The sequence below is a fragment of the Martes martes genome (genome assembly GCF_963455335.1).
Source record: "Martes martes genome assembly, chromosome: 1".
NCBI classification, from domain to species: domain Eukaryota; kingdom Metazoa; phylum Chordata; class Mammalia; order Carnivora; family Mustelidae; genus Martes; species Martes martes.
Genome location: NC_137888.1, coordinates 104,798,287 through 104,814,293, shown reverse-complemented (window position 1 = coordinate 104,814,293; position 16,007 = coordinate 104,798,287). Strand labels below are relative to the sequence as shown.

The window sequence follows — 16,007 nt, the reverse complement described above, 5'->3', positions numbered from 1 at the left end:
CTGCACAATTGATTGACAGTGTGGCCTTGGGTAAGCCAGTTAGCTGCTTGAAAGCTCTGTCCTGACCTATAACATGGAGATAATAATGCCTACCAACTGATACAGTGAGAATTAAATAGGATAATCAATGAGATGTGGTTAGCACAGTGTCTGGTGCGTGGTTAAGGCCCCACAAATGAGACTATTCTCATTCTTTTGCAATTCCTTTATGGTGCACTATCTCTCACAACCAGGCATTTTCTCTCTCTCTAAATCTATGATTTCTCTTTTCTTTCTTTCTTTCTTTCTTTTTTTTTTTTTTTTAAGATTTTGTTTATTTGTCAGAGAGAGAGAGAGAGAGCACAAGCAGGGGGAGTGGCAGGCAGAGCAGGCAAAGCAGGCAGAGGGAGAAGCAGGCTCCCTGCTTAGCAAGGAGCCTGATGTAGGCAGGACTCGATCCCAGCATCCTGGGATCATGACCGGAGCCAAAGGCAGATGCTTAACTGACTGAGCTACCCAGGCATCCCAGATTTCTCTTTTCACTGTGTCCAAGGGTTGCTGCTTTTTCCCAAATCCTCCTCAGGGCACTTTCTCATTCCTATTTTACAGTCTGGGTAACTGAACCAATCGACCATTGTGATCTTTGAATTGGGGTGTCAATTGCCTGTTCATTCCTTGAAACTCCCTATCTGTTCACTACTTGAATAATCCTGGGCTTCCTCCTGATAATAGTGGTCTAAGTCTGGAGGCTACTCTTTGAACACAGTTATCCCCTTAACCTTCCTTTTCCAAACTGAAGCCCTTCTTGTCCTATCATCATCTCTCCCTTTTAACCTTATTCCTCCTCTAAGTTTGGGGAGGTGGAAGACAGTGGGATATTTTAGAACCCTAAAAGCAGATGTCAATCTGCATTCAATTTAGGAATGGTAGCTAGTACCTTCATAGAGAGAAGTCTTTGGGGGCAGAGATAGTTTTCCCTTTATTTCATTGCCTCCTAAATGTCTAGCGACCACCTTGATTTATACCCAAAGCTGCTCTGGCATGCGTGGTGTCTCTCACTCCTGAGTGAGGCAGAGGCTCACCCCTGAGGACAGCTTTGTTAAAGCAACATGGTCTCTTCTGCTGGTCCCCTAGTATAGGCCTTGTTAATGAACAGTCAGCAAGGTGCAACTGTTTGTTCTATTTTTAACAATCTGAAAAGAAACTAGTTAGGCCTAATTGTTGCATGTGATTCACTGGCAAACCCTTCTGTGTGTCTGCGACAAACTTGCACGTCTCTGACTTCAAGACTGGCCTTGTCATGATGCCTTTGGGGTTAATATTTTGTCAAATGTAGCTGAATTTACAGTTTGATAATAGTGCCACCACTTAGGAGTTCTGTGGTGCCAAGTGATAAGGTGGGTCTTAATATCTAACAATGCTATCAACTAGATGGTTATATTAGTTATCTATTTTTGTGTAACAAATTGTCCCCAAACTTTAAGGCAATAAACATTTATTCTCTCACAGCTCACAGGAATCTAGGCATGGTTTATTTGGGCAGTTCTGGCCCAGAGTCTCTCATGAAGCTGTAGTCAAGCTGTTGGCAGAGGCTACAGTCATCTCAAAGCTCAAACAGGGTTGGAGGATCAAATTCCAGCCTCACTCACAGGATTGTTGACAGGTGTCAGTTTCTTGCTGGCTGTTGGCTGGAAGCCTCAGTTTCTTACCACATGGGCCTCTCCACAGCAGCTGGCTTTTCCAGAGCAAATGGTCCCAGAAAGACTGAGAGATCCATCAAGATGAAAGCTGTAGTGCTTTTTATTTTTTTTTTAAGATTTTATTTATTTATTTATTTATTTTTTAGATTTTATTTATTTATTTGACAGAGATCACAAGCAGGCATAAAAGCAGGCAGAGAGAGGGGAGGAAGAAGGCTCCCTGCTGAACAGAGAACCCAATACAGGGCTCGGTCCCAGGACCCTGGGATCACGACCCAAGCCGAAGGCAGAGGCTTTAACCCACTGAGCCACCCAGGCACCCTGAAAGCTGTAGTGCTTTTTAAAACCTAGTTTCAGCACTAATAAATCATCACCTCTGCTGTATTCTGCTGGCATACAGGCCAACCCTGGAACAATCTTACATCTTACAACATAAGATGTAAATACCCTGAGGTGGGGATTGCTGGGTGCCACTGTGGAAGCTGGTTACAATGTGATCTAGACTGGAAAAAAGTCTGTATTGGGTCCTGGGTTACCTAACTCATTCATTCATTCATTCATTCATTCATTCATCCATTCATTCAACAAGTGTTCTTAGAATCCCACAACCTCCAAGCACTATTCTTGATGCTGAGGATCTATTGGAGAATAAGGGCTGTTTCTGCCATCAGGGACCTGATAGTAAATTACAAAGAAGTAGGAAAAGTGTTGTGATAGGGGAATTCAGGACTGTGGGAAGATGTGTAGAAAGTCAAGAATGACTTCTTGGAAGAAAGGACCAAGGGACATTACAAATAATGCCTGTGACTTAAAGGGTAGGTGGATGGGGAAGTGGTATGGGAAATCAAGGACAGATATTATGGGAGGATCCAGATAGCAGGAAGGCAGAGTTTTCAGTCAATGGGAGCAGAGTCTTCCACAGCCTAGGACTCAGGAATAAGGTACCAGGCTAGAAATCAGGAGTAAGATCACAACTAGTCCAATCCCCTACAGGTCAACAGGCTATTGAGGCAAGAGAGCAGCCACTGTGAAGAAGATGGGCCTTCAGAGGAAGGCCGAGGTCTGGCTTTCAGAACTGGAATAAAGGTCATACAGGGACCAATTCTGGGAAGCTAGTGCTATCATCTAAGCATTGCTCCGCAGTCCCTAATTCTTTTGAAAGGACCAGATTGGTGCTGGAGTTGCATCTCAACTGTGGGGAGGGGAGATTTAGGGACATGAAGCAGGGCAGATAGTGGAAAGAAAATGACAGAGTGGCAAAACTTGTCTTTGGTGCTGGCTCATTACTCAGATCCTGTCCTGCCAGCTTGGTTTCTCACAGTGCCTCCAAATTCCCAGGACCACCCCTCCCACCCTTATCCCAGCTGTCTTCTCCACTGTCAGGGCTCTCAGATTCTGCCCATTGCCCCAGACATCCCCTACTTCTTTCTGCCGACCTCCAAAGGAGAGCCCTGCAACACACTTCACGGCCATGAATTGAGTATGAAAAATTTACTGTGTCTGACTCTTTGGTACAGAAAACTAAAGTCTCTTACTTTGTTTGGTCTGCTTATTTGTGACAATTGAACCTCAAGTTCGCCACTTGAGGGGGAAGTTTTTGCTACTGTAACTTGTCACACCTGTGGTCAAAATTGAAGTGTCAGCCTGTGTGAGGTCAGCCTGACCTTGCAGGCTGCTTTGGTCATTGAGAAATGTGTGCTGCCTTTCCATCTCCTATTAGCTCACTTGCAGAAACTGCCCCACAGAGCCCAGGGGATGGATGGAACCAGGAAGAGGGCAGCTCTCCCTTTTCCCCAGTAATGCTGATATGACTCTCTAGCTGCTCCTCCTACCATGACTGTTAAGGGCTGTGTCTATGCCAGGTGCTCTGCTCATTCCTCTACATCACAACTGCATGAATGCTCACAATGACTTGGTGACACAGAAGTGATCTCAGGCATTTATGGAGATTGTGTTGCTTCTCCAAGGTCATATAGCCAAAGGTGGTGAAACCAGGACTAAACTCTGGTGTATTTGACTTTCAAACCTCTGTTCTTTCAGCTGGGTTCAAATATCTGTGGTGTGGATTTTTTTTTTTTTTTCTTGCTTGTTCAGGGCTCTGAAGGGTCATATCTTTGATGTTGAGACCCAGTCCTCCAACGTCCCTGGCCACACCATGCTCCTGTTTGAGACTTTTCCCCTAAGTCTCCAAATGCTCTGTGTGCCTACCGTCAGGACTTCTCTTTCAGAAGAGGTCTGGTAGTGAGCAAAGTCTGGGATATCTTTAAGAAATTGAAACCGGGAGTAGGGGGAAGGTGGCCAGAAATGAAATTCCAGGGTTCAAACCTTCAGACTGGGCAGGAAGGGTGAAGTGCTTTTGATGGTAAATGGACCTGGACTTCTTAAGATAGCAGCAAAAGCAACAATAGGTAAACTTTGTTGAGTATTTAATATATGCTGGGCCTCTTCCAGGCCAGGCACACTACATATGTGATACCATTTCATCCTCACCACAGACCTATGAGGTAATTACGGCTCAAGTCCCCATTGCACAGATGATGCAGATGATGGAGCTGAGGCTCAAGGTGAGGTCAGATGGTGCAGAGTTGGGAACTGGGCTCTGCTCGGTCTGGCTCCATAGCCTGGGCTCTGAACCTCTGTGTCATCCTGACTTTACGTACTCCCATTGGTTTTCCAGATCATTTCGGAGCGCACCAAGCCCAGGATGCATGAGTTTCAGTCTGAGGTATTCATGATCATTGGTGGCTGCACGAAGGATGAACGGTTTGTGGCGGAGGTTACCTGCCTGGACCCCCTGCGGCGCAGCCGCCTGGAGGTGGCCAAGCTCCCCATGACGGAGCATGAGCTGGACAGTGAGAATAAGAAGTGGGTGGAGTTTGCATGCGTGACGTTAAAAAATGAGGTCTACATCTCAGGTAAGCAGGAGCCACGTGATGCCAAAGCAAGCCCCCAGGGGCACTATGCATTTCCTGAGTGAGAGCCAGGCAACCAATTTAGAAGGATTACTATGAATGGTGATGATCTAGCTCTGACAGGGTCAGCACGTGGAAACCAGGAGCTCAGGTGATCTTATCCTGGAAAGCACATTCTTACTTAATGGAGGCTAACCTGTGAGCAGTTGTACTAGGATCTGGGGGAGCAGCAGACAGGTCCTGTCCTTCATGGAAAGGAAGAAGGGAAGTGATACTAGAGCTTATTTGGTATTTGCTAGAGGTGTATGACACTGAGCTGGGCACTGGGTAATGAATAAAAATGTCTGCTGTTCTCCCCAAACCTGAACCTTCACCTCAAATTTATTGTTATACTTTTAAAGATTTTTTAAAAATGTATTTATTTGACAGAGAGACACACAGTGAGGGAGGAAACACAAGCAGGGGGATTGGGAGAGGGAGAAACAGGCTTCCCACAGAGCAGGGAGCCCAGTGCAGGGCTCAATCCCAGGACCCTGGGATCATGACCTGAGCCAATGGCGACGCTTAACTGACTGAGTCACACAGGTGCCCCAACTGTTGTACTTTTAGATGCTCCAGTAGCACACAATACTTTGCCATTTCTCACTTCTAAGTTACTTGCTTATTTACAATTACACTGCACCTGACTCCCATTAGTCCTTGAATTCCAGGAGAGTCAATACTGTATTGCCAGTACCTAGCCCTGCGCCTGGCTACTAGTACATGCTTAATATATATTTATTAAGTGACAGTCTCTATCATCTTTACAGCACAGTAGGTGAATTTACACTTTGGTGGTATTTAATCATTTTCCTCTCACATCAACTCTCCAAGGTAGGTGATTTTAATCTCCAGTTTACAAATGGAGAAAATGCAGGCTCTGAAGTGTTATGAAATGTATCTGAAGACAGGTCACACACTGGTAAACATCAGGCAGGGTCTCAACCCAGGTTCTCTGAGGCCCATGCTTTCCCCAGCTCTTCTTGGGGCTCCTGGGGAGGAGACAAGCATCCCTTGTCCTCTCTTGGTGAATTTCTCTAATCTGTATTTGTTTGGGGAAGAACTTCTTCCCAGAACCAGTATCCTCCAAAATCAAAGTCACATCAGTTCTTCCCTGGGTATGTTAATTATCGTAGATTATGGGATAACTTTTGTTTATCTTGTAGAAATAATTTTTTAAAGATCTTATTTATTCATTTGACACTGAGAAAGAGAGAGAGCGCACACAAGCAAGGGATCAGCAGAGGGAGAGGGAGAAGCATGCTTCCCGCTGAGCAGGGAGCCCGATGCGGGACTTGATCCCAGGACCCTGGGATCATGACCTGAACCAAAGGCGGAGGCTTAACCATCTGAGCCACCCAGGTGCCCCACTATAGAAATATTTTTTGATTGCTGTTGAAGATTCAAATAATATAGAGAGTATAAAGTAAAATATGGCAGTTTCTCTGTGCCATTACCATCTTACATGTTTTAACTTTTTTACAAAAGTAATTTTATATTGGTTTAGAGTAAACTAATGCTAGTTGCTGTCACAAATGCTAAATCTCAATGAATTATTGCAATAGTATGTGGGGAGAGTGGACCTGCTTCACTCAGTCATTCAGAGACCTAGGTTCCTTCCATCTGATGATGTTGCTGTTTTCCATACGTGGCCTTCAAGGTTGATACAATTCAGGAAGAGGGAGATACTGAACAAGTTGAGAAGGCACACCTGCTCATAACAGCCTCTGCCTGGATGGGAGGCATCAATCTGCTTACATTCTATGGACAAGAACTAGCCACATTCCCTGCTGCACCACCAGCCCCCATGGAGGGGGGCTAGGAAATGTAGTTTAGCTGCGTGCACAGGAGGAAAAGACAGGTTTGGCAATCATAGTCTATGTCACACATGCTACACATGTTATATTCTACAGTTTGTCATTTCCTTCACTTAGATTTGTTGTTGTCTATTGAAAAATGATACAAGCAGTGCATGAAGGCATGCTTGTTACACACAGTTAAATCACAGAAACTTGTACTTCAATTAATGATTTATTTTGGACATAATTACATATTGATATAATGAATCTAAATTATGGATTAAGTCTATTGAATGAATGAAACAATTTTTTTAGCTTTTATTTTCCCACTGGAAAAAAAATACTGCAATAGGCATTTTATTTTATTATTTTATTATTTCAAGGATTTTATTTATATATTTTAGAGGTGGGGGGGAAGAACAGAGAAAGAGGAAGAGGGACAAGCAGACTCCACACTGAGCACAGAGCCCCACACAAGGCTCAAACCCTTGGAGATCATGACCTGAACCAAAATCAAGAGTCAGGCACTCAATCAACTGAGCCACACAGGTGCACCACAATAGGTATTTTAATACACATATATTTAAGAACTTGTGCTACTGTTTGGAGAGATTCCTGGAGGTGGTCATAAGATATGTCAATTTAGGGATCCTTTTGTAGTTCGTAAGCGTGATGATTGGGTGTTCATGCTATTGTGTGACATGTGCCTCCCTTAAACCTTTTTACGACCATCACACATTACCCATCTGATGTGAAAAAAAGAAAGATATATCAATTTAGAATTTTTGTAGATATTGTTAAATTGTGCTCCAGAAAATTTGTACCAATTTACAGTTCAACCAATGTTGAACAGTGCCCATTTTCTACATCCTTGCTAACATTTTTTATTAACAATTTATATTTTCAATAGCCTAGAATATTTAATTCATTAATTCAATAATTAATTCATTAATGATGGTAGCACATTTTCATATATTTATTAGCTAACACTTTTTTTTAGCTAACACTTTATTTTTTAAAAAATTATCTACTCCTACCCTTTGTCTTTCTATTGGTAGTTTGCCTTTTTGTTAATTTTTTGGAGCTCTTACAATATATCCTTTGCTGTTTGTATTGCAAATAGTTTCCCTCAGACTATGATTTTCTTTTAACTTTGATTTATATTGTATGTAGTAACTTTCTTTCCTATGTGATTCTGTTTCATTCATGTCATGCTTAGAAAGCCCCTCTCACCCCAAGATCATCAACATCTTCTATATACTCTCCAGTTATTTTTATAAAACCATTTACCTTTGAATTTTATTTTCACCATAATGTGGAAGAAGGATCTAATTTAATTTTTCTCCAAATAGCCAATTGTTCTACTACCATTTATTTAATGATCCTTATATCTTTCAGTCTCTTCTGTATTCTTGTTTTTCATTGGTCAATTTGTTTCATCTTATGCCAATACCACAGTGTTTCATTATCATAGCTTTTTAGTATATTTTGGTATTTGCTACAAAAGCCTTCTTATTCATTTTTTTCCCAAAGTTTCTTAGAAATTTTTCCAAATTTACTCTTCCAAATGAAATTTAGAATGATCTCTTCAAGTTCTCTGAAAAGTTCTGAAGGCACTGAATGCATCAATTAACTCAGGGAGGGTTGACATTTTTGCAATAACCTGTCTTCTCATCTATGCACATGATATGCTTCCCACTTATTCAGATCTTCCTTTACATCTTGCAGTAAAAATCATAAATTTTTCTTCTTTTCAATATAGTATACATACATTTCTTTGAAAGCATATAGTTATTTTATAACTCTTTTTAAAAAGATTTTATTTATTTGAGAGAGTGTGTGTGTGCATGTGTGAGGGGGGAGGGGCAGAGAGAGAGAATCTCAAGCAGACTCCTCTCTGAGTGTGGAACCCAATGTGGAGCTCCACCCTATGACCGTTGGGCCATGACCTGAGTCAAAAATCAAGAGTCAGACTCTTAACTAACGGAGCCACCCAAGCGCCCCTCTTTTGTAACTTTTGACACTACCTAAATGGGATCAATGTCATACACAGTGTTTTGAATAGAGACCTCTAAAAGGTATACAACCCAAGGAAAAATGGCTAAACTATATGAAGAAAAAAATTCATGGAAGAGGAAGAAGCTCGGTCTCCTGAGCAGCCAGGAAAAACCAAAGTATGACATTACTTTTCTCCATCAGCGTATACAACAAAACAAACAAACAAAAACGCTTTTAATATATGTTGTGGATAGGAGAGGGGTAGGTCAACCAGGACAGTTGTGCAAGGCTCTTTGGCAACACCTATAAAAATTCAGAGTGTGTGCTCTTGACTTAGAAGTCTCACTTTTGGGCTCTACCCTGAAGAAACACTTACCCAGGACACAGAGCATCATCAGGGATACATATTGCCCCACTAGTGCACATTTATTATATGTGCTGCCGAAGCGAGCACGTCCCCCTAGTGCACATTTATAAGTCTGAAAAGTACATCTTTGCTTTGAGGAGTTGGTGGTACTCTGTGCTGTTAAGGAATGGAAACACAAAGCTGATAGAATATTAAAATCACCAAAAGAGTCAGCTCCCCTTTGTCTTGATCTCTCACCCTAACTGAATTATATATTTTCAGTTTATTAAGAGAGTGGTCTTGAAGAAAATATTTACCAGCTCATTCTCAAATTACCTATTGCGAGCATCTCATTCTTTTATAATAAACAATTATTTAACAATAGGACAAATCCCACTTATGATTTTTGAATAGATCAGAGATTTGAACTGAGACAATTTTGTAAGATTTCTTAGTGATTTTTCCAGGTTTGTATTTGTCTAAATAAGTAAGCAAACAAAACTTGAGGTGCCTTCTAATTTAGCAGCTGGTCAAGGCTCTACAGTCCCTACTGGCAAAAGTCCAACCTCACCTGACCTGCCTTACTTCCTGTCCCTTGGCTGCACAGACATGGAGTCCAGGTACCTGCTGGCCCCTACCCACCTATGTGGACTTGGTGCCACTTCCCTGAAGACTTCTCTGGACCCAACTCATTCAGCCACTTCTTCTCTGAACTCAAAGCACAGAGGTGACACATGACACAGTCTGGTACACAATTCACCCCAGCCTCACACTGGCTCTCTCTATTCCCCTGTGTTGGCTCTGTCTCCTGATCCAGATCATTTTCTTAAGGACTGTGGGAAATTATGGAGGAAGCTGTATTTCTGACACATCTAGTGGTTTCTTAAATGCTCTATTTCTCTTCTAGGTGGCAAAGAAACACAACACGATGTTTGGAAATACAATTCTTCAATCAACAAATGGATTCAAATTGAGTATTTAAATATAGGCCGCTGGAGGCATAAGATGGTGGTGTTAGGTGGCAAGGTCTATGTGATTGGAGGTTTTGATGGCTTGCAGAGGATCAACAATGTGGAGACTTACGACCCCTTCCATAACTGCTGGTCAGAGGTATAGGAGATTTATTTCTATGAGTGACTTTGTATTACTACTTCAAAGCTTTAAAAAAAAAGAAAAGTATATGCCCATGTAGGCATATGGTTTTCTGATCTCTCTGCTCCCACTGAGAACATTGTTGGTGGCTCTGAGCTTCTCTCCTAAAAGGAGCCTTTGCTTCAGCATTGCTGATCAGGTCACAGAAACAACTTCTTTCCAGGTAGGGAAGTTCTGTGTGGGCAAGAACCCCAGGTGTAGAGGGGAGACTTGGTCCTAAACTCAGTTGGCATGTCTTAGCTCAGAGTCGCTATCTCCCCAGATGCTATCTGCCCTTGTTGTCTCCACAGTGGGCATATAAGGATCCCTTTAATACACTGTTTACTGAGTCGGAGTGATTTGGTAGTGTTTAGAGCTTAGCCCTTATTTATTTGCCTATTGATGAACAATTTACATGCTGCTTGCAAGACTAGCTATTCAACCTCCGGTGTATATCATTGTTAGTTAATGGGCATAGAGTTTCAGTTACACGAGATGAATGAGCTCTGGTGGTCTGCTACAGATAACGGTACTGTAGTTTATGCTTAAAAATATGTTGAGAGATCCTTTTGTAGTTTATAAGTGTGATGATTGCATGTTCACACTGTTGTGTGACATGTGCCCCCTCAAACTTTTTCATGACCTTGGCACGTTACCCATCTCATGTGGAAAAAAAAATTTGTCAAGAGAGTAGATCTCATGTTAAGTGTCTTTACAAGAATAATAATAATAATAATAATAATAATAATATCTCACTTCCTGTATTTTCAGGTTATGCCCAATTTCAAATTTTCTTTCTCCTTATTAGATCATATGTCAGAATATGTTCCACATGGGGGAGTGTAAAACCTGGTCATTAGGGACACAAGCAAAGGTAGCCAGGTCGTCATGGCATCCAGCCAAGATCTGTCAACCTGAAAACTGCTGTATAGCCCTTAACATTTATGGGGGTGTGCCCCAGATCTGCTCAACTTGTCAAGTCCTGTTACAGAGTTGCACCATGACTAATGAGGGCCATGTCCATGGATAAGAGGCTCTGGGAAGTCCCCTTAAGTGCCGTGGGGTTCACAGGGTGGGAGCACAAGTCTGGCTTAATCCCCAAATCTTCATTTTGCCCCAGAATGGGAGTCGGCTTACCTATGGCCACCTGAAACCCTTATACCAGCTTTTCTTCCTAGATAGAAGCAATAAGGACAATGCCTGGCACATAGGAGGCACTCAGTGAATATTATTTGAATGAAGGAATACATGAATGAATATAAATATGCATGTTTGAGAAAGCATTTTCCTCCAACATTGGCTGGTTTCATCTGTATAAACACTTATTCTCACGTACACCTTTACTCACCTGATAGCTGGAGTTTGGAAGAAACTCAGCCTGTTCTAGCCCGTCCTGAGCTTTCAGGGAGGGTGGTAAATGCATGTTTTGACCTCTCTGCATCTCAGAGGGAGCCAAGCCCAAAGGCCTTGTGACCTCAGGCAGAGGATGCCCAGACTTGCGTCCCTTAGCTCCTGGCCTGTGTCCTGTGAGCCCCTGCAGCAATCTGGGAGCAGTCTGTAGCTGTGTGACTGACAGCTTCTCCTGGTGCCCTGTGCCTCTGCAGGCTGCTCCCCTTCTTGTCCACGTCAGTTCCTTCGCAGCTACGAGCCATAAGAAGAAGCTCTATGTGATTGGGGGAGGACCCAATGGGAAACTGGCCACAGACAAGACTCAGTGTTATGACCCTTCAACTAATAAATGGAGTTTAAAGTCGTCCATGCCAGTGGAGGCTAAATGCATCAATGCCGTCAGTTTCCGGGACCGCATCTATGTTGTTGGTAAGTCAATGAATGGCATCTTATTTATCTGAGCCCCCCCACCCATGCAGCCTCACAGGGAGATCAGATGAGGCCCTCCTGGGAACTCAGATTCCTGGGTGATGTGGGTGAGGTTCAAAAAAAGAAAAGACCAGATTGGTCTAGGCCTTGGTGGAATTTACCTTCCAGTCTTGGATGCAGAAACAGCTCACTTTCAGGGGACATACAAAGCAGACTGACAGTGGGATCCAGTGGAGGAGCCAGAAGCTGCTACAGGAACAAAGTGTATTGTAAACATTAGCAAATGTACAGATATTGAAATGTGCACAGTGTATATGATAAGTGACCGCTAAATGGTAGCTATCATCATTTCTTATTTTGTGTTCATGGGAATTTTACTCTTTCCACTTGCTTTGGGAGCTCTGACAAGTTGCATTTAGCCAAGAGGAAAGCCTGACTGGTCAGACCACAGTAGGCATGTAATTGTTAAGGATGATGGATCTCAATCCTGACTATTCATGAGAATCACCTGGGGAGCTTTTTACAGAAATATGCATTGCTGGAGCTTACCCCAGACCAATGATATCAGAATGAGAGGGAGGACGCTGGCCAGCAGAGCAAGGTGTTTCGAATGTGCAGGCGATTTCTCCTGTGCAGCCACAACTGAGAGTCCCTGATGTAAGGAGATGCCAAAAATATGTAACTTCAGCAAATAAGAGCTAATCAGAGAAGGCTTCCTGGAGGCAAAATACAGGAAGAGATTAAGGAAAAAGCCCTTCTCGCCCTTGCTTCAGGTTTCCTGTATCTGTATCGTCAGTCTCATGACTTCAAAGCTCATCTTAAGATGGTGACTCGGACTGGTGTGCCAGGTCATGCTCAGTCTACAGAGAGATGCCACCTCCTCTAGTCATGGTCATGTGTTGATAGCTTCTATGCACCAGGCCTTCTGCAGGTGCTTTATGTCCATGGTCCTTCTGGTGTCTTAAAATCACCTTGGTCTCAGGGATTATCGTTACAATAAAAACGTGGCAGAGCTGGGATGATGAGCTGAGTGCACCCAATGAACAAGATGGTATTTCTTCTAGGGAGCAGTCTTAGGGTACATTTTGGCACTGTGTGAAGCCAGTTGTTGTTTAACACCTGATTAGCACCTGACCTCAGAGTTTAAAGGGCTCTTTGAAGGGTTGCCAGCGTGAGACTTACTGCCCCTTCTACCCATTCAACCTTTCTGGAGAGCCATGAATCTACCCTTTCTATTGGCAAGATGGTAGATTTTACCGAGCGGAAGTGGGATTTTTGTGGGTAAAGGGGAAGAAAACCAGAACAGTAAGATGCCCACCGTGTTTGCCTTCCTCTTCAGGAGGGGCCATGAGAGCACTCTATGCCTACAGCCCCCTGGAGGACAGCTGGTGCCTGGTGACCCAGCTCAGCCACGAGAGGGCCAGCTGCGGCATCGCACCCTGCAACAACCGGCTCTACATCACCGGGGGGAGGGACGAGAAGAATGAGGTCATTGCCACCGTGCTGTGTTGGGACCCTGAGGCCCAGAAACTGACAGAGGAGTGTGTCCTGCCCCGGGGGGTGTCGCACCATGGCAGCGTCACCATCAGGAAGTCTTACACCCACATCCGGAGGATCGTGCCTGGAGCCGTGTCAGTGTGACTGCGCAAGGGCACCAGGTGCCGGGAGACCGCTCTCTGCACCTGTTGCCTGGGTTCATGCCACTAAAGACAGCAGGCTGGCCTTGAGCTACCGGCCCTACACCTGGGCCCCCATGGGGGCTCCTTGGAAGTCACAGCTTTGGGACACTCGAGACCAGCCAGGAATGTTTGCGTGACCTACCTCAGGAGGAAAGAAGAAGACTACTTAACATTCAGGACACACCTGTCCCATGCCAGGTTCTGTGCCAGGCACTTGTGTGTATCAATTCATTTAACCATCATAACGACCTGGTGACTGGGTATGATCACTTCAGTTTTACAGCTGAGGAAACTGAGTTTCTGAGAGGCTTAGGGCTTTGCCCCTGGTGTCTCTGATTCTAAGTAGCTAAGTCAGGAATCTAAACCCAGCTCTTTCCATTGAAAGGTCAGTGGCGTTCTGTCATGTTGTCTATCTCCGAGTAGGAAACAAAACAAACAAAAACTGGTTCATTTTTTGTTCTGACAAGTTTGCTAAAAGGATTCACTCAGAAAGGCAAGGAAATAAAGTTGTTTCTTTTTTTTTTTTTTCCTTTTCTTTTTTTCTCCTATTTTTCTCCTTGTCACCTTGTCACAAGGTGACAAGACACCTTGTCAAGAGTGTCTTATATGTTGTTCTATCTGACAGGACCAGGAGATGGCTCTGGGAAAACCTATATGCTTAGAAAGAGATAAAAGACTTTCCCCCCATCAAAACCTCTATTTCTTAGGATCACAGAGGTACATTCAGACCAGAACTGTCCTTGCCAGACAGAATTGTACCTTCAGCACAGGCCAGTGCCCTCACCTCTTCATGCCCAACACCTATATTGCAGTATAGAAAGGGTTTTCCAGAGACTCAGATTACTATTTTTTTTTTTAAATGTAAAAATTCCCTCCCTGCTGGCCACCGCAGGAATGACTGACTCTTCTTGAACCATATACTTTCTGCCTTTTAGACTGAGATTTGAGTCCGTGTCCCTGAGTCCCCACCTTCCTGGAACCTTAGTTTTCAGGATCCTTTGAAGCCCTTCTATTTGGTTTTTGGATCAGTCTGGCACAATTTGGTCACAAAGAATGGAGTCTGTCCACTCTAAGAGATAGAGCTTTCAGATGAGCTCACTGGAAATTCATTCTAATCTCCAAATTGGGGAAACAGATCAAGAGATCCTGTTTCATGTGCTGTACTTAAAAAGCAACAACCATGGTAACAACATAGTAACTGCATTACCCAATGTGTTTTATTTTCATCATAACGATTTCCGATCTTTTTACAGAGTTTTATTTCATGTCAGATGCGGCAGACTGTGCTCGTACTTCTGAATAGTTTGGGAAGTTAGAGGTATTAGAGTTGATAGTTGAATTTTCATAGAAAAGTTGTGGTTAGAAGCTAAAGTTCAAATCTGAAAAGAAAAAAAGACTTGGAACATTACAAATGAGATTTCTATGTACATTTATGTCACTGGGGATAAATATAAACGCTTGTTGGTGTGTGAAAAATTCTGTGCCTTGGGGTCAGGTTAGGTTCAGCTCCCTGCTCTGAAAAGCAGGATGGGAAAATACACACATATTTGTGGAAATGTAGAACACATTACAGTGAGTGATGTACTTACTCATAAGCACTAATAACCTTAATGAAGATTTCAACTGAAACAATTTAATCTAGTTCCATTTAGCAAATATTCAAGGAGTTCTTTCTGTTTGTCAAGACTCGGGGACACCAATGAATAAGACAAATTCTCCCCGACCAAGAAACACTCAGTAAACCAGTAAACAGGCCACTAGTCAACATTATATTTTTTCTTTTCAAGTTAGAGAAAAATGAGATGTATATGAAGTTATGAGGTTACATCCATGTCTTTATTGCTCTCCCAGGGGCATCTTGGAAAGCTGTGTTCTTGGGCCAGTGATGTGGCCATTGCTTATATATTTGACTTTCTTTGAGATCCCCTTCAGAAACCATTTATGAGCTATAGGAGAAATCATTTTCCCAAGACCATTTCAGGGAAGAACTTCCAAGATGGATATCCAATGACAACATCAGTGGCATATGCAGAGAGCTCCCCTCAGAAAGAGAGTGTTCCTTGTCATGGCAGTCTTTTGAAAAGAACAATCAGCAAATTTTGCGCTCATCAGTGAATCATCCCTACTCTGGGAAAGGGGTTTAGGATCTCTGTGTTATAAATCTGGTTCTAACTGCAGGACGCAAGTATCAGGACTAGTTCAGAATATTTAAATGAAGGCAAGGGAAGGATTCTATGTGATTTTTATGTCATCAGATATGCAGGCGACTTGTAAAATCTCAGGTGCCTGACCCTTAAGAAATAGAGATTCTCAATAATGGCATGGGTTGGCAGACAGTCACACCTGTTAAGATGGTACAGAGTTCTGTACTTAAAGCTGCCAATCAGCAGCTTTTAAAGAAAGAAAAGAGTTCAAGTAATTTGGTGAAACTTTATAAGCATATTGCGATTTAAGCTTCTAGGCGCCAGCCCAGATGGAGGCTCTTAAAATCTAATTTCCATTTGCAGGTGAACAATCAATCAAAAATTTTTGTTTGTGTAGCTGTCATAACCCATCCCACCAGCAGGGGGAAGAGGCAGGTTGGTGCCAGGTGAGCCAGATGCAAA

At 43.0% G+C, this 16,007-nt stretch overlaps 1 protein-coding gene across 1 annotated transcript in view; it reads left to right on the top strand.

The window, feature by feature from the left end:
* KLHL6 (kelch like family member 6) overlaps positions 1 to 14,782 on the top strand; it is a gene marked incomplete at its 5' end in the record, with an annotated part of 56,590 nt that extends 41,808 nt beyond the window's left edge. The window contains 4 exons of the mRNA XM_080826719.1: positions 4,357 to 4,594; positions 9,681 to 9,883; positions 11,509 to 11,722; positions 13,062 to 14,782. Coding sequence (XP_080682845.1) covers positions 4,357 to 4,594; positions 9,681 to 9,883; positions 11,509 to 11,722; positions 13,062 to 13,363 — 957 coding nt within the window. The 3' untranslated portion in view covers positions 13,364 to 14,782. The remainder of the gene's footprint in view (positions 1 to 4,356; positions 4,595 to 9,680; positions 9,884 to 11,508; positions 11,723 to 13,061) is intronic.
* Positions 14,783 to 16,007: the final 1,225 nt, after the last annotated feature.